At 35.1% G+C, this 18,945-nt stretch overlaps 1 protein-coding gene across 1 annotated transcript; it reads right to left on the bottom strand.

Annotated features, from left to right (window-relative positions):
• Positions 1-6,224: 6,224 nt before the first annotated feature.
• Positions 6,225-14,534, bottom strand: LOC132545133 (transcription factor AP-4-like). The gene is made up of 5 exons (XM_060208807.1): positions 14,396-14,534; positions 12,442-12,601; positions 11,432-11,609; positions 10,892-11,085; positions 6,225-10,484 (listed from the first exon to the last, which is right to left on the bottom strand). The coding sequence occupies exons 1-5, from the start codon at positions 14,482-14,484 to the stop codon at positions 10,059-10,061; spliced, it is 1,047 nt and encodes a 348-aa protein (XP_060064790.1). The 5' UTR covers positions 14,485-14,534; the 3' UTR covers positions 6,225-10,058.
• Positions 14,535-18,945: the final 4,411 nt, after the last annotated feature.

Below are 18,945 nucleotides of genomic sequence, written 5' to 3'. Positions count from 1 at the left end.
CTTGTGACGACATAATACACTAAGTCACGTGATGACAAACTATAGTTAGTACTTGTGACGACATAATACACTAAGTCACGTGATGACAAACTATAGTTAGTACTTGTGACGACATAATACACTAAGTCACGTGATGACAAACTATAGTTAGTACTTGTGACGACATAACACACTAAGTCACGTGATGACAAACTATAGTTTGTACTTGTGACGACATAACACACTAAGTCACGTGATGACAAACTATAGTTAGTACTTGTGACGACATAACACACTAAGTCACGTGATGACAAACTACAGTTAGTACTTGTGACGACATAATACACTAAGTCACGTGATGACAAACTATAGTTAGTACTTGTGACGACATAATACACTAAGTCACGTGATGACAAACTACAGTTAGTACTTGTGACGACATAATACACTAAGTCACGTGATGACAAACTTAGTACTTGTGATGACATAATTCACTAAGTCATGCGATGCCACACTATAGTTAGTACTTGTGACGACATAACACACTAAGTCACGTGATGACAAACTATAGTTTGTACTTGTGACGACATAACACACTAAGTCACGTGATAACATACTTTAGTTAGTACTTGTGATGACATAATACACTAAGTCACGTGATGACACATTATAGTTAGTACTTGTGACGACATAACACACTAAGTCACGTGATGACAAGCTATAGTTTGTACTTGTGATGACATAACACACTAAGTCACGTGATGACAAACTTAGTACTTGTGATGACATAATTCACTAAGTCATGCGATGACACTATAGTTAGTACTTGTAAGGACACAATACATCATTTAAGCGATTACACACTACTTTTCGAACTGGTGAAAACAACACTTAAAGGCATGTGAGGATCATGAATATATGAAATAAACTGCTCAGTGGGAACATTAAATTCGGAACATGTGTACCTATGTTGAAACAAATCAAAACGAAACCAAATGCTAATAGTCGACGAAGACACGTAATGTGATGATACACTATATTTACTACTTGTGAAGACACGTTACATGGAGTCGTGTAGTGACAAAATACATATAGGTATTTGAGGACACAATATATAAAGTTATGAAAGACAAAAAGCATAAAATCCAATGAGGACACAATACATGAAGTCAATTTAGGACACAATATATAATTTCAAGTCAGGACACTATTGATAAAGTCACGTGAAAACAAAATATATCAAGTCAATTGAGGACACATTATATAAAGTAAATTGAGGTCATAATGGATTAAGGCATGTCCAGACACAATACATCAGGTCAACTGAGGGCACATTACATCAAGTCATGTGGAGACACAGTACATCAAGTCATGTGAGGTCACAATACATCAAGTCATGTGGAATACATCAAGTCATGTGAGGACAAAATACATTAAGTCATGTGGGGACACATTACATTAAGTCATGTGAGGACACAATACATTAAGTCATGTGAAGACACAATACATTAAGTCATGTGAGGACACAATACATTCAGTCATGTGGGGACACAATACATTAAGTTATGTGGGGGACACAACACATCAAGTCATGTGGGGACACAATACATCAACACATGTGAGGACACAATACATCAAGGCATGTGGAATACATCAAGTCATGTGAGGACACAATACATTAAGTCATGTGGGGACACATTACATTAAGTCATGTGAGGGCACAATACATTAAGTCATGTGAGGACACAATACATTCAGTCATGTGGGGACACAATACATTAAGTCATGTGGGGGACACAATACATCAAGTCATGTGGGGACACAATACATCATGTCATGTGGAATACATCAAGTCATGTGAGGACACAATACATTAAGTCATGTGAGGACACATTACATTAAGTCATGTGAGGACACAATACATTAAGTCATGTGGGGACACATTACATTAAGTCATGTGAGGACATAATACATTAAGTCATGTGAAGACACAATACATTAAGTCATGTGGGGACACATTATATTAAGTCATGAGATGGCACAATACATTAAGTCATGTGAGGACACAATACATTCAGTCATGTGGGGACACAATACATTAAGTCATGTGGGGGACACAATACATCAAGTCATGTGGGGACACAATACATCAAGTCATGTGAGGACACAATACATTAAGTCATGTGAGGACACATTAAATCAAGTCATGTGGGGACACAATACATCAAGTCATGTGGGGACACAATACATCAAGTCATGCGGGGACACAATACATCAAGTCATGTGAGGACAATACATCAAGTCATGTGGGGACACAATACATCAAGTCATGTGGAGACACAATACATCAAGTCATACGGGGACACATTACATCAAGTCATGTGGGGACACAATACATTAAGTCATGTGAGGACAATACATCAAGTCATGTGGGGACACAATACATCAAGTCATACGGGGACACAATACATTAAGTCATGTGGGGGACACAATACATCAAGTCATGTGGGGACACAATACATCAAGGAATGTGAGGACACAATACATCAAGTCATGTGGGGACACAATACATCAAGTCATGTGAGGATACAATACATCAATTCATGTGGGGACACATTACATCAAGTCAAGTGAGGACACAATACATTAAGTCATGTGGGGACACAATACATCAAGTCATGTGAGGACACAATACATCAAGTCATGTGGGGACACAATACATCAAGTCATGTGAGGATACAATACATCAATTCATGTGGGGACACAATACATCAAGTCAAGTGAGGACACAATACATAAGTCATGTGAGGACACAATACATCAAGTCATGTGGGGACACAATACATCAAGTCATGTGGGACACAATACATCAAGTCATACGGGGACACATTACATCAAGTCATGTGGGGACACAATACATCAAGTCATGTGGGGACACAATACATCAAGTCATGTGAGGACACAATACATCAAGTCATACGGGGACACATTACATCAAGTCATGTGAGGGCACATTACATTAAGACGTATGGGGACAATACATCAAGTCATGTGAGAACACAATACATCAAGTCATGTGAGGGCACATTACATCAAGTCATACGGGGACACATTACATCAAGTCATGTGAGAACACAATACATCAAGTTATGTGAGAACACAATACATCAAGTCATACGGGGACACATTACATCAAGTCATGTGAGGGCACATTACATTAAGACGTATGGGGACAATACATCAAGTCATGTGAGAACACAATACATCAAGTCATGTGAGAACACAATACATCAAGTCATGTGAGGGCACATTACATCAAGTCATATGGGGACACATTACATCAAGTCATGTGAGAACACAATACATCAAGTCATGTGAGGACACAATACATCAAGTCATGTGAGGGCACATTACATCAAGTCATTTGAGGTTCATGCTTTGTCTACACGTGTACTTACTCTTGAAAAAAATGAAACGACACCAAATTCTAGTACTGATAACACTACGATTGTAGTTTAAATGTTAACCACTTGAAATTATTCTGTATGTATTTGTCAGTAGAAACCATTAATATGATATTTAAATATTGGCCACTTATCAAAACTACAGAAACAAAACTGTTACGTCACTAACAATTAAATCTTCGGATCGTTACATATGTATATATGTGAAATGTTGTTTATATACCTGGCTAATATACAACGTACTGGGGTCCACTGAGACAAAAGCATGGGTTATCGATATATAATCAATCAGGGGAAGTCATCTGTGTGTATTGAATTGCAAAGCATGCAGAATGCTAACAAGAATGTGACATGATCAATGCCAAACTGTACGTGGTCTCCCTAATGGTGTGCGGGACTCTGTGGTTGTATTAATCTTATAATGTAATACCAATACAAACACATATAAACATACACACAAACCATTTAACTAGACCACTACAAACTTCTAATTTAAAATATGCCCATATCTTGAATCTAAATTGAAACTTAACAAGATGTCTGTGGTAAGGCAGAATTCCATGTAAGCACTGAAGCGTATCAGCCCTACCTTACTATCTATACTACTGTAGTGTAGACACACTCGTATAGCTCAATGAATAGTTGTATTTCCGGACATAACAACACCTGAATGGAATAAATTTCTAAACGTTTTCCACCGGTGTGTAGCGTTCAGATATAGGTTAATCAGCTCCCCGCTCAGACGGTAGTGTGTGGTAGCTAGTCCTGGGGCGCGATCGATGGAGGCGTAACGGAATGTAGATTTCTATGGCGTGGTATTGCGAAACAGTTTATATATTTTGTCTCTGCCATACAAGACTGGAAAATTAATATTAGGTTAAATTTTATACCATTTATACGAATATTTCAGAATGTTTATGCGAGGTTGCTGAAATGAGAAACCAGACATTACATGCCTATAATTTTGTTGTTCAAATTGATTTAAATGTCCTTGGAGTATTGAGAATTCATACAACCATAGTGCCATGAAAAACATGAGTCTAACGATATAGAGGTAATCCTAAATATAAAACAAATTATTTGCTAAAAGTGATGACACCGATAAAACTTTGTTTAAAGGAAAAACATGGTGTAGATTTAAAGAAATGTTCTAAACTTTGATTTCATCTTTAAATTTTATTTCATCTTTAACTCCATAAGTGCTTTCCATTGGACAAAACGTCTCTAGTCTGTTTGATATACAAACGAAAATAAGGTTCCCATCAGAACAATTCGGATTAGTGCTACAGAAATTATACAGTAGCCCGAACATTTTCCACGAAGAAGGGTTTATCTCATTATTTTGCCTTACCGCCCAGAAAGTATTACAAACTTTTCAAATAGTTGCAGCAGGTCATTCGGGATCATATGGTTTTAGACTTTTGTTAACTGACATGATTTTTCTGGCAGTATCTTTCTAAACATCTTTGATAGCATATCATATACGCAGTCTGAGAATGGTGTTACTAAGATGTCTGGCCAAGATTTCAAGATGATTGGGGAGCTCGAACCTGCTTCCTGGATTATTTAGTAAATGTTCTTAATTCTGTGAAGTATATACTTAATCTAACAGTTTTGCACATAAAAGAACCTGGGGCTCAAGTGTCTTAATGGTCACCCGAGTCGCAATGGTTCTTGTAACATGTCATCGAAATGCTTTTGTTAAAAAAGTAATATAACTTTTAACTATATTGTACACATAATGCAAATTCCCATGCTAAGGCTTCTAACAAAGTTTGAATTAAAAGAAATTTCACTTAAGATTTGAATTTTTCTATATAAAATTTTCCATCCAGGAACAGTAGAATGCGTCTCAGGTGACCTAAAGATTCAGTACGCAGCTCCGAACAAACGGGCACATCTGTTCCAAAAAGGTACATATTACTTCTCGAATCCTGTAGCATCCTCTACATCTCCCAATATTAGCCCTGTCACGGGCATTGTTTTGAATCTCCGACAAGAATTGATCAGCGTCCTTAGTGCAACAACGGATTTATGCACATATGAATATTGCAATGACCACGTAGAACAGGTGCTTGAAAGACCCGTAACTAAATGGTATTCAGAGCCTGGATAACGTCAGAGTGTTTCATCTCTAGATTAGAACGTTAATTTATGTATAATCGGAAATGTTTACACCATTTTTTAGTTGGAACGAAATTTAAACTGGCAAATTATCTTACTGTCCTCCAAGAAGAAACATTCAAGATTCTTTTTCAGTTAACACAATCTTCTGTTCTGCATTTCGAGAAACAAACCATGTCCATGAAGATAACTCGTATCCCATCAAGAACTTAACACCCTTCTACACCAGCAGCTTTGCTCGAGCATTACCTAGAACTTGACCAAGAGACGATATATCAATATTCTGTATTAGAAGATCTACGATGAATGTTTTCGCCTATTGATGGGTAGTAACGTTGTACTTTCCCCTGTAATAATGTTGAAGAACTTCAGAATACCAGTTACGTTTACTAATTGTCTTCCCTTACTAGATCCAGCTGACTTCTCAAAAATGATTTAATCAGTTGATAATGCCAGTCCTACTTTTAATATCAAAGGTTTGTACATCTATAAAATCAATATTTTTCCAATGCGAAAGACACCACTGGATAACAAAGTTGAGGAAGATGCTGATGTTTGAAAATTCTTTTCCACAGTTTCCACAAATTGTTTTTAAACACTTCCGCAATAGTATAGAATCCTGTTCCTTTCCAGAATTAAATAACATCACAAGACATATTCAAAGGAGTAGATGATTTAATGATATAATAATCAGATGTCACCATACTGGAATTTTTATTATCAATCAATAAATTATATGGATATATACATAAATGATTGATAGCAATAACACACTCGCACTTTTAATACAAAGAGAGTGGTTCAACATTCTCGTGAACCATTTCCTTTAATAACATTTCACAATATATAATACAGGGAGCACTCTCAATTTTGTCTTAATAAACTAAAGAAGCCATGTCATAAAGGTGAAAAACATTGACAACTTCAAAGGATACTTCTTTTTTTTTTTTACAATGACACATTGAACAAATTTTCCACCAATATGTTAATTTGTAGTCTTCCAGAGTTGTCAAGTAATTGTCAGGATATTAAAATTTTCATTTCCATTATTAGTACATGTACACCTGAAAACACGACTGTTATTTTATTGATGCAAATGACTGTCCGTAAACTTCATCACATCAAACATAATTTCTGCAGTGTTCAAACTCTCCTCCTATTTCTTTCTTCTCCTATTTAATTAACAAAACAATCCATTTTTTAGGAAACCTTATCAAACAATATTCTAATGGCTAGTTTGTCATGTTCACTACCTCTTGAGCAACCTTTTAAAATCTTTGGAATTTTCTTATTAATCAATGTATATCTAACATAGTTGAAATGTATGGGTTTTTTTTTTTTTTTTTTATAAAATGACATACAGAGGTGGGGAAAAAGGGAAGTGAAGAGAGGCACTTTCTATGTGGGTAAATAATTAAAGGATGTATAGTGGGCCCCAGTAACAATAAAGGTGACAAGTTACAAGACAGTGCCTCCCACTCCCCCGAAATTCATTCAATAGCACTAACTACATGACATCAATATCAAAATTGATAATACATTGATACAAACTTCAAGCAATAGATATACATCTAATGTAGGAAGATAGGCAACTGGTGAGCATTTGCTTTAACTAAAGTTAGAGAGGTTCAAGCAAGGATTAATAGCTAAGTTTTTAACACAGTGATTGTTCTACTTGGATATGCAAGTAAACTCCAGACTGATTTCTTAAATCAATTAACTACATATATTTAGAACTGATTTGAGAATAATTCATCAAAAACCTTAATACTAAGATGTTTTCATTTTTGGTGCAGCACACATATTTACAGTACATTTTAATAAGGAGATACTAACATTCTTCAATAAAGAGCCCTTTCTGCAAGCACAGTGGAGTCTGCATCATTAAAGCAGTAAAGCATTTCCTACAGGTCCACAACTTTATTTTAAAATAACATTATCAAATCTTAAAATTTAAACAGGTGTAGGCTTCTGAATAATTCAGGGTTAAAAAAAAAAAAAAAGCTTCACGGTTGCATTAAATTTACCCCATAATTACCGGACAAGTTCAGAATAACCATCAACATCAGCTGCATTTCAAGTTCAAGATGTCACTTTATAGTATACATATAATAAACATGACGTAAAGGACTGACAGTATCTTAAAACCTTATATTTCTGATGACCCATCAGTACTACATGTGTCACACTTCTGAGTTATGTGTATTGTTCTCTGACCTCTATTCTTAGAATTTTGAATGCAACATCAATGCAATTGACACAAAATCATATTACTCTTTCTAGACAACCAATAAAATCACATTTTCAGACAATTTTGAGGGCAATGTATATATATATTAAATAATATTTGGACAAGACTTGTGGTATTTGTTTGGTATAAATTGTAAATACAGATGAACTTTAAAATCTTATTTGAATGAAAAGTTTGTGGTACACACTGAACATCTATTACAAATTATAAATACTCAAAAATCAACGTCACAAATCTGGATCTTCCCAACAAGACAATGAAAGACAGTGCTGGAAATACAAATGTTCTTTCTGCAGAAATATCTTTTAAACGAATATTGTTTCATAATCATTTCAACAAGTGATTCATTTGTTAAGTTAACTAATTAGCAATACAACTCCTGTTATTTTGAAAGTGGTAATGCAAATTCTATGAATTTAACGATTTTCTTCCCCAAATTTTTGCAACCTAAAACCTCCCTTGATATTCTGCAGAGAAAAACATTGAATTTCAACCACTTCTAGCTCTATTTATCTGTTGGAAATTAAACCCAGTTTTAGGCTTGCATTGTCATGTGCATTAAATAAAGTTCTTGATAATTCACGAACTTACAGAAAATTAACACATGTACATCATATGGTAGAACTTCACAATGTAAGAAAAATACTAATGAAAAAATTCAAAGATATCAAGTTTCTGGTATTAAACTCTATGAAGCTGTATGCCATATTGGTTCATGTACAAACAAACAACTATACATCAGACTTCCTGTGAGTGCACACAGTGTATTGTAGCTCTATATTCAGTTTCTACATCAGATTTGAATATCAACATATTTTGATTTAGTATCCTCTTGACTGTACAAATGATAGCAAATTACATGAACTCCAGATTATTAGGAAAAATTGTCTCTGCATTTCCCCAAAAGTTACTTTTATTCTTGAATAGTGATCTATTTTTCAATTTGTATGTAACCCATTCCATTTTAAAAAATTAAATAATGATAAAAGTAAAATAGATTTTCTATCAAAATAATTTTTAATCTGAAGAATCACAATTCAGCAATATAGATAATGAAGTCAATTAGCTAATCACCTGCTTTTAAATTGTGCAGATTCTCAAATTTTCTCAGAAACAAACCTACCCAAACAGAACACAATTTCTAGCTTTCTTTAAGCCATATCATCATGCATCTAATAATCCCATCTGAAAGGAAATGACAACATGTGCACAGGTAATAAATCACAAGTATACAACCATCTTTCAAAACAAATAATTATAACAATTTTAACTTACATTCTTACATGAAGTTGACATGTATACAGTATTTATAATTATCAACAAGCAATCCATTTCTTATGGCATCCAGTCATGAAATTTAAATGTACAAGCACTATGTAACACATTTCTTCATATATTATAAATCATTTTATTTTGTGTTGCATCAATATTTTGACTGCAACACAAATCTGTTTCATTCATCTAGATCTTGGACCATTGTTAACCATTTACAAGTTTACACATACAATTCCTTCTTTTGATGAAGGTAATGAAGATTGATATATATACATAAACAGATAAGGCAGTAGAAGAAAATGGAATGCTGCTTACAGCAGATTTTAAATGCAAGACTTCACTGGTACTGTTCACATACAAAGTAGCTATACTTCACAATTAGAAAAATTCACACACACTACTGAACAGTTTACATTGATGACCAGTAGCTATAAAAAGGAATACAAAATGTCTGCACATCTTCAGTTATGAATATCATTTAAAATTTCTGTTTTGGGCGAATGTCTAGAAATATTTTGACTCAATACATTTGATCTCATATTGGATTTCAAATTGTCTGTTGTATTTATGTTGTTCACTGCTTTTTTGGCATTCAACATACATCTGATTGATGTATTTAAATATCAACTAAATGATTAACTTGAAAAAAAACCACGCCTTTTTGTACAATGATTTGAATACTTATATAAAAATTGATTTTAAAATTATTCTAAAAATGCAGCAAGTAGTCTCGTGATTCTACATAGACTTTTATATATCTAATCTGAAGTCATTCTGTTTATCTAGATCACACCAGAACCACTTCTACCCATCTCTGATTATCATTAATTAATTTTTCATTGTTATTGAGGGCAATACAACTTTAGAAGCTATTTTTGATGCATGCACCAATCCGGAGGTGAAGCAAATGACTATATACAATGAGAAATGAAATGATGGTACATGTTGGCAACCTTATACTATGCCTATAATTTCTGAACTATTACACCTGGTCGACAATAGAACTGTGACGCCATATTACCATGCAGAAGGTTCCGCGCAATAGGGAAATTTTTGTGGTAAATTTGGTGTGAACTTGTTGGACTCATGTGCGAAGACTCTTGGTCTTGTTGAACATAGGATAATGGGGAGTCTCTATTGGAACACTCAGATTTGATATCTTCCGAGCCACTGTCCTTCTCACTCTCCTCACTATGTGGAATGATCACCCTTTCTTCACAATGTCTATCCGTTACATCTGGGGGAAGTTGAAGTCCATCACCTTCAAGATGACGGATAGCTTCAACTATTGTTTCTAGGTTTCTGCGCGACATTGATTCAGACATTGGACTTTCGCAATCAGGTTTCACAATGTGTCCATGCCTGTCTTCATTAATTTGATCCATGTAAATCTACAATAAAAAAAATTCTCCTTAAATCAAACTATTTCATATAAACTCGCCAACCCTAAATTTCATAATCAGTAGTATTATGATAAGCTACAACTGAAAATAAATCAATAAATACATCTATGCTGTGGTCTATCAAAACTTCCCCTTTTTATCCACCTCAAAAATGTATGATAAAATTGACAGATTCTCTTGACGGTACGTACACATTAATTAAAATCATAAAATCAAAACTACGTATATATTTTTAAATCAACAAGGTTACAATTCTTGGTGGATTTAGAAATAGGCATCATTACTGCAATACTTTCTTTTTATAATTTTGTTTGATCAAGATTCAATATTTTTCCTCAATCACATCACATACCAAGATACAATTATGCAGATAAACAATTTCCTACAATAATTACCATTTTATCCTTCGTCATTTGAACCTGCATGTTTACTCGAGACGCCAACTGTCTGATCCGTTCTTGTGCTTCCCTTTCCTCAAGTATCATACGGAGTTGACGTTCTTGTTCCAGTTGACATTTTAATTCCATCATTTCCCGTTTTATGTCCTCCACAGCATCATAATCAGCTGATATACCTTCATCAGAAGATTCTGAAATGTACCATCCAAAATACTAGTTTTAGATTCCGGGGTCCACAGTAATCAAATTATATACCATAACAGCATACAATACACAATATCAAAATTTGGTAACCTCAGTCTAGTCCAATGCTAAGGTATTTGTTTAACCTCTCACACAGGAAAGGGTCTTTTATCTCATTTTGGAAAGAAAACTGATCACTTGTGAAGAAAATTTTCAGGAGTGAAATATATATATTTTGAATGGGACCAAATACATGTGAAATTCAGAAACTATTCTTGATTCAATGACAAGTTGACAGTTTTTAGTTCTCATTCATGAGGCATGCCACAATCGGCATTTTGTAAATGTTCTTACCGGTATCCCGCTTCTTCCGCTTTGGAGGAGGTGAATCATGGTAGACACCCTCTTGTAGTCTTTCTCCAGTATCAAAATCACTCAAAATGCGCTTCAAATGGGTATTCTGAGCAATCAATTTGGACTTGTCTTGTTCTAGAGCTTGAATATAATCTGTTGTTTGTTGCAAAATGGCAGCCTGGAGAGAAAAAAAATTGTTTACAATACAAATGCAAAAAACAATAGAAGCATTGACACAATTTTGTCTTTAATATCAAAAATGAATAAGATTAAACAATTCAATGATAAAATGGTATAGCTTTCAATTATTAGTGTTGAAATTGTATCAGAGGACTGAATATATACACACAATATACATACAGTACAGTATGTGTGTTGCCTGTATGTGTATTTAAGCTTCTTAAGTTAGTAGCAGACTGCAGACAGACCAACTTGTTCCCTAGACTGACCTCATCAGGTCATACTCATTAGATGACCCCTGGTCATCACATGATCCAGCTGAGCAGCAGCTTGCCACAATACCAATAATGAACATTGATCGCGATACATGTATGTCTGCATAGTGGTTTTGGAGATTATTTGTGGATCAGGGGATTATGATCAAAGCAGACATGTACCAATACAATGTATATACCACATCCAAGATACTTTGCATACATTGATTGTGATCTTTATAATGATTCACAGATAGTATGACACAACATTGGATGCTTCCCCTTTAGTCTAGACAAGAAGATTAATTTTGCCACTTGGTGCACTAGCCATACTTGGCAACACAGCTAGGGATATTGGCACAATGCCAGATTTTTTGAACTTGAACTGTACACTGATGATCAGCTGATTTTTCTCTGTTTCACAGGTGACCCATCATAAACATAGGTGTTCAAGTCATTTGTAAAAATATTTGTGAAGACCGCAATGATTCAGCAAATTTTAATGAAATCAAATTCAATAATAAAACTCATTATTTTCCAACTTGAGATGTAAAAATATTCTGAGTATATAACTACCTTGCTCAATTTTTCTCCATCATGATGCGGTATTAGCGTCTTAAGAGATTGAAATCCAGCGTTGATGCTCTGCATTCGTCGTCTCTCATTGCTATTTGCAATTTCTCTCCTCATTTTTTTTTCTTTTTCCAGCTGTGGTGGTGGTGATAGAGTTTGGTGTCTAAAAAAAAAAGAGGATAAAAATATTCAAATAAATATCAACTAATACAAAAACAATGAACAAACATTTGATTCAATATACATGAAACATTTTTCTAAAGAGTTTAACATGTTGGGCAAGAATACCTTTAACAGATCTAACAATTGGCTATCTTTTTTAGAAAAAAGCAAGAGGGAGATATCTAACTGAATCAATATTGGGAGAGAAGATCTGATCATACTAGTTGAGCAAAAAGACAATCTGAAGATCACTATCATATACAGTATGCAGACGAGTAATTAAAGGTTTTTAATTGACAGTATTGTAATGATTTGCTACACATGGAAAAAAAATCTTGAAATGAATTATTGCAGAGTTTTGGGCTTGAAAAAAGCTGTTCTGATTCAGTCATCACCATCATCCTAATCTAGACTGGAGTTAGCAATATCAGCTAAGTGGTGAGACTACAATTGCTATGACATTTTCGTCAAACAACCACAAGTAATATTTTGTCAGTGAATAAAAATCCTGTCTTAATGCACGACTGAAACAATTTGTCTTGCGCATACATGTTTACATATAAAATTATGTATCTGGTCAGTGTTGAGTCTAAGTAGCAGTCTCCCTGACTGAAACATGCTTCTTTGGTGAAGTTGTTTCTCTGGAAGAGCCATGGGTTATCATGTTGGAGACCCATCAGATTCGATTCCAATTTGAGCACTTGACAGGAATATGTATTTTCCTTGTCTTTCATTCACAACCCATGACATATAGTTTTGTGCCGATGTGGAAGAACAAGGAGTATATATATTCATGTCATGTACCCTGAAGAGGATCAAACCCAGGCGTCCGGCATGATATTCCACAGTGCTAACCTCTGAGCCAAAGACACGTATCTGTCAGCCGAGTGATAATACTCGACACTTCGTACATGCAAACCCACTCCTTTTCCATTTGAAATTAAAAAAAAAATATAATAAAAATTGATTTAAGAAAAAAAATATATTGATGCGGCTTAAACAAAAACATACGCAAAATATCTTAATTGGGTACCACCTAAATATAGGACTGAACTGCACTTCTGTAACCGAGGCGTTACATTAACAGTCAAGTGCAAATGATTTGATACACGATCACCTGACTGTTAGACACCTCGAGCTTCGAGACGGAAATATACAACCAGATTAAACGAGACTGTTCTATGTGAAGAATTTATCATCAATCAATACATTTTAAAGGTACATAAGATTATTACTTGACAAAATACTACTACAAATGTACACATAATTTCATAGGTCTACTGTAGGCATGCATGACAGAATAGTTTAACTACGCCTACTTTAAAAAATGTTGGCACTTAGCCAATTTTGCGAACCGGCCATATGGAAAAGACGTCGTCTTTGCAAAATGTACCAGACTATGATAAATGATCAAACGTCAAACCAAAAGAAAAAGTATGTTGAAAACCCTATTATTTGAAGCCAGTTAGCAAAATAAACAGAAAAAAATGTTAGAAGAATTGTCTTTGACTTGGTACACGAGGACGAGTTAGCTGCCCTTTGTTTTCATGTGTACCATGTGATCGAGCCGACCGGAGACAACTGCTAAATTTTCATCAAAGTTCACAAAAATAAAGCATTGCTAATGTGAAACTATTGCGCATTACTTAACTACATATAATATTAAATCATATTGTAACAGTTGTGTAAAGGTGTAAATAAAAACAAAGAAATTATTCACGAAACAAGGTGGGTTACTCACAGCTACGATAATGTTTATATTCTGCGAGCGTGAGTACGGAGCGTTACAACTCACCTCCCAAAGTCTGTCGTATAATCCTCTTCTCGGATGCGATAATCCGTTAACATTTTTCTCCTCTCTCCTCCTCTATGATAAACTGACATCTTCGGATAAAACTTCAGTAGTAATAATTCCCAAAATATGTAATATTTACAGTTGTATTCTGAATTTACGATCAGGTTGTCGTAGCCCGAGAAGAATGAGTAATAATTGGCGGGAAACAGCTGTTGGTCGATTCACGACAAGAAGGTAGTGCCCGCGTCGCTCGCCAACATTTCTTCTTAAATGAGTATGGAGCAAAATATTCTCATAGCTGTAAATTAGATTGCAACATGAAACAAAATTATCATCGTATTGTCTTTACAAACAACTATAAAATCGTTACTTTTCACGAAACATGACAGATTATATTTTTACGCGTAATACTACTACTTTCCCAAGCCAATTTACCACTCCGTTGGCAAGACGCGGGAAACAAATCAACAGCTGTTTGGCAGTCGGCCAGAATCAGAAGTAGGGAGAATTCAACATAATTTTGTAAAACATTTTTGTATTTGACTTTACTACAATTCATTTGTTACTAAAACGACAGCCTTGACACCAAAATAATACTAGAAATATACCTAGAACCAAGATTGATAGAATTATAGCCCTAAACTTAGCATTTATTTACATGCTTATAAAGATTATATCAAATTCTTCACTTGAGGCTACTATGTCTGGAATGTAGACTGCTCTATGACATTACCTTATTCGTCGTTCCTAAATATAGTAGTCAATCAGCTGAGCGAGTTCACCCTTACACATTCTTTAGGTCAAGGACATGTTAACCGGCTTCAATGCGTTTGTTTGCAAACAGCAGTGGGGACACAGTCGGTGCATTGGAGGGGGAGTGGTTTTGTTTGGGGCTTGCTTTCATGAGGCGAGATGTGACACAATTTCAAGCATTGCATTGAACGTTAGTGTTTGTTATATAGAAATCTTGTCGAGTTGTAAATTACTAAATCAACTACACGTGTTCATTCACATCATGAGAAAGTGATTTTTACGATTACCATTTGATAATCCGGAAATGACAAGAACATGAGTTCACCGATATTTTAAGTACAAGTGCCCGGATGGTACATATATCTCTGAACAGCCATAACCTAGGCCTGCTCGACATTTTACCGCACGTACAAGTGCCCATTGATTTTTGTTTTAGATGGTTATTTAAACGAAATATCATATATGTGCCGGTTGAAAAATCCGAGGTCCACGGTCATTAAAAATTAATGACCGAACAGCCATAACCTAGGCCTGCTCGACATGACCGCACGCACAGGTGCGTAGGCGTCTACACTTTCAGTGATTTTTCTGGGTGGTGTACAAATACTTACATGTAGCTACAGCTGGAAATTTTTATCGAGCGTATGTAGACTACATATATGACATATGTGCCAATAAGATAACAATATAATATAAAGACATTAGTGAAATCGATCATAATCCATACGGTGACCTAGATATCTTCCTTCTACTAGTGCCTGCATACGTCCTATGTCAATTGCACCTGACGCTGGTTGACCCTAACAAGCCAAGTCTCGTGATCTGATTTTGATTCACACGTCGCCGGAACACTGACGTTCGTCGGTGAGACGATAACCCGAACAATCAATCAATCGGATTTAGATAACACGACATTTAAGCCTCTTTACCCTTCGCATAAATATGATGTTTTTAATACGTATCTATCTATAGATGTTTAAAATTGACAAAACCTCGCTTATCTTATAGATAACTCATTTGGTCTCCATTTCACACATTGTTGACCTTTAAAAATCATCAATAAGTGTTTAAGCTGTTTCACTGTATATCTTTTTAGTATTACATTGAAACACAAGGTTGTGTGGATCAGACGACTTAGGGAGATCTAAGTCGGTGATTTGAAGAACTGATATTGTCAGCACATGTAGGCCTATTACAAATTTAGGAAGTCAGTTGCTTTTACCATAACCGTAGCAAAGACGATTTGGCAAATATGAGCTTCTTAGCATTATACGCTACGAAATTTACATTATGTCGATTTCACAGCTGACTGCTCAAATCCTAGATAGATCAGATATCAATGAATGACTTGTGTATTTATAAGTGAGTGAATTTTGCAAAAATACTCATCAACGATTGGATGAAAACTGGGGTTAGTCCCGGTAAATCGCATCAACGCCCATCGTGACATCCATTAACTTCTCCGGCGTGTACCGACCGTCCTTAAAATCATAATCACAACTAAAAATCGACAAAATTACAATCACACCTCCAAAAAAGCAACACGAATATTCATGGCCAAATCAATGTAACTAATTAAGACTAATTTGAATTAAGAAATTACAGGCAATGATCAGTTATGTTGATCTTACGATTTCCATAATGATGGGGAAATATTTACCCAAAGCCTTTCAGTGGTGTAGAATTAATTACGATGTGTAAATAAATCGTGTATCTAGGACGGCAACCATCCAAACCCTCGTGATAAAGATTGTGCAAGTTTAATGGTAATTAGTATGTTTGAATATTATGTTGTTTTAAACCCAGTTTCAGTTCAAAAACTGTATACTTCCCAAGATTGACCAGTTAAGAAACTAGGTTACAAAAGACGCGCAAAGTCACCCGTTTGGCACATCTGTTCTTGATCTCTTTTTTTTTTCAGTGTCACCGTTTATAAATCTCTCTTCTTGTGTCACTTCCTGCTTAACTTTCACAGCCTTTGATTTCAAATTAATATGTTGGTATTATGTCGCTAGTTCCTTGTTGATAAAAGACACAGTAAATTTTAAAATGTCTAAATATGTAATTACTTATACACTTACTCTATTGAGACTATATATTCTGGCTGTCCTAGACCGAGAGCCCGGCGAGCTTAATGCCATGCTGACACACTTTCCGTTGGGATAAAGGTATTTTGATCAAGTTTGTTCCGAAGCGCCCTTTGGGAAGAATAACCAATTAAGTATAAATGGTGGATTGGCCTCCTAGTGCCAGAGAGGTGGATCCAAAAGGAAAAGTTGAGCAAGTTCTATAACTTACAACTTCTTTTGTAGGTATTTATGAAAAAAAAACCTTAGAGTGAAGGGAAATAGTGAACCTTTGTCCCTGCCAATATAGACAAAATAAAATTTCCTCCGAAGCATCCTTTGGTAGAAGGAACTTTAAACAGTAGATTCCATCCATTCTGAGGGCTTAGTGGCATTATACTATAGAGCAGCTAGATGTCATCTCTGAAATCGATATGTCATAAAGTTATTTTATATACAGTGAAACCTTGCTATTCAGACCACTTTGGGGACAGGACAAAAGTGGTCTTAATAGCGAGGTGGTCTTAATAGTGAGGTGTATCAGATTGGCCGCAAAGAACCGTAACTCTGTTTAAAATAAAGACTTTATATATACCATTAAGTAATGTACATGTATACTAATCAGCAATAATAACTGAGCTGTATAGAAAATGTTGTGAAATGCATGTAAATAAGACAAAATTAGTGAATTGACAAAAGAATATATATGTATATAATCCTTAGTTTATATCATAATATATATTAATTATAAGGTGGTCGTTTGGTGAGGTCTCACTGTAGTCAACACAATACATGTGTTTGTTAATAATGTGTGCCACAGGTTACAGGGAGTGTTCCCTGTTTACCTGTATGCCTATTTATATTGTCCACGTGAGTCCGGTGTTGTCACTCTGCCTGTTCATATCAGTATCTTGTTTGTCCAGTGTGTTCAGACATGTCAAGCGTGGAGTACATGATTGTGTGAGTTTGTACGTGAGAAGGAGCATGTCTACGTGTGGGTGTAAGTGCACATAATAGTCTGTTGGGTCGGCCGCGTTGCATTTTGCCAGGGTGTCAGAAAGACCTACGTTCTTATCTGTTAAAATGTAAGGATTCTGACCACATTTCGTTTCCAATTTATGTAAATTAATAGTGGGCAGAGGGGCTGGGCTAAATATCGGGAACAGATGTGAGAGTTTAAAATATGATAAAACCCAATATGGGGGACAGATATGAGAGTTTAAGATATAGCAGAGCTCAATATGAAAACAGATGTTATAGTTTAAGATATAGTAGAGCTCAATATGAAAACAGATGTTATAGTTTAAGATATAGTAGAGCTCAATATGAAAACAGATGTTATAGTTTAAGATATAGTAGAGCTCAATATGGGGAACAGATGTGAGAGTTTAAGATATAGTAGAGCTCAATATGAAAACAGATGTTATAGTTTAAGATATAGCAGAGCTCAATATGGGGAACAGATGTTATAGTTTAAGATATAGTAGAGCTCAATATGGGGAACAGATGTGAGAGTTTAAGATATAGCAGAGCTCAATATGGGGAACAGATGTGAGAGTTTAAGATATAGTAGAGCTCAATATGGGGAACAGATGTGAGAGTTTAAGATATAGCAGAGCTCAATATGGGGAACAGATGTGAGAGTTTAAGATATAGCAGAGCTCAATATGGGGAACAGATGTGAGAGTTTAAGATATAGCAGAGCTCAATATGGGGAACAGATGTGAGAGT

The sequence above is a fragment of the Ylistrum balloti genome, unplaced genomic scaffold (genome assembly GCF_031769215.1).
Source record: "Ylistrum balloti isolate Yb309-2 unplaced genomic scaffold, AGI_CSIRO_Ybal_v1 Utg369830, whole genome shotgun sequence".
Classification (NCBI taxonomy): domain Eukaryota; kingdom Metazoa; phylum Mollusca; class Bivalvia; order Pectinida; family Pectinidae; genus Ylistrum; species Ylistrum balloti.
Note: the sequence above shows the minus strand (reverse complement) of the source record. Positions and strands in the feature narration are given on the sequence as shown.

What these genes read in the sequence shown, in the direction of transcription:
- LOC132545133 (XM_060208807.1), bottom strand. Translation starts at nt 14,484, where the DNA reads ATGTCAGTTTATCATAGAGGAGGAGAGAGGAGAAAAATGTTAACGGAT. An exon ending in TATACGACAGACTTTGGGAG is followed by an intron (nt 12,602 to 14,395) that starts GTGAGTTGTAAC and finishes TTTTTTTTTTAG; the next exon opens with ACACCAAACTCTATCACCAC. An exon ending in GCGGAAGAAGCGGGATACCG is followed by an intron (nt 11,086 to 11,431) that starts GTAAGAACATTT and finishes GGTACATTTCAG; the next exon opens with AATCTTCTGATGAAGGTATA.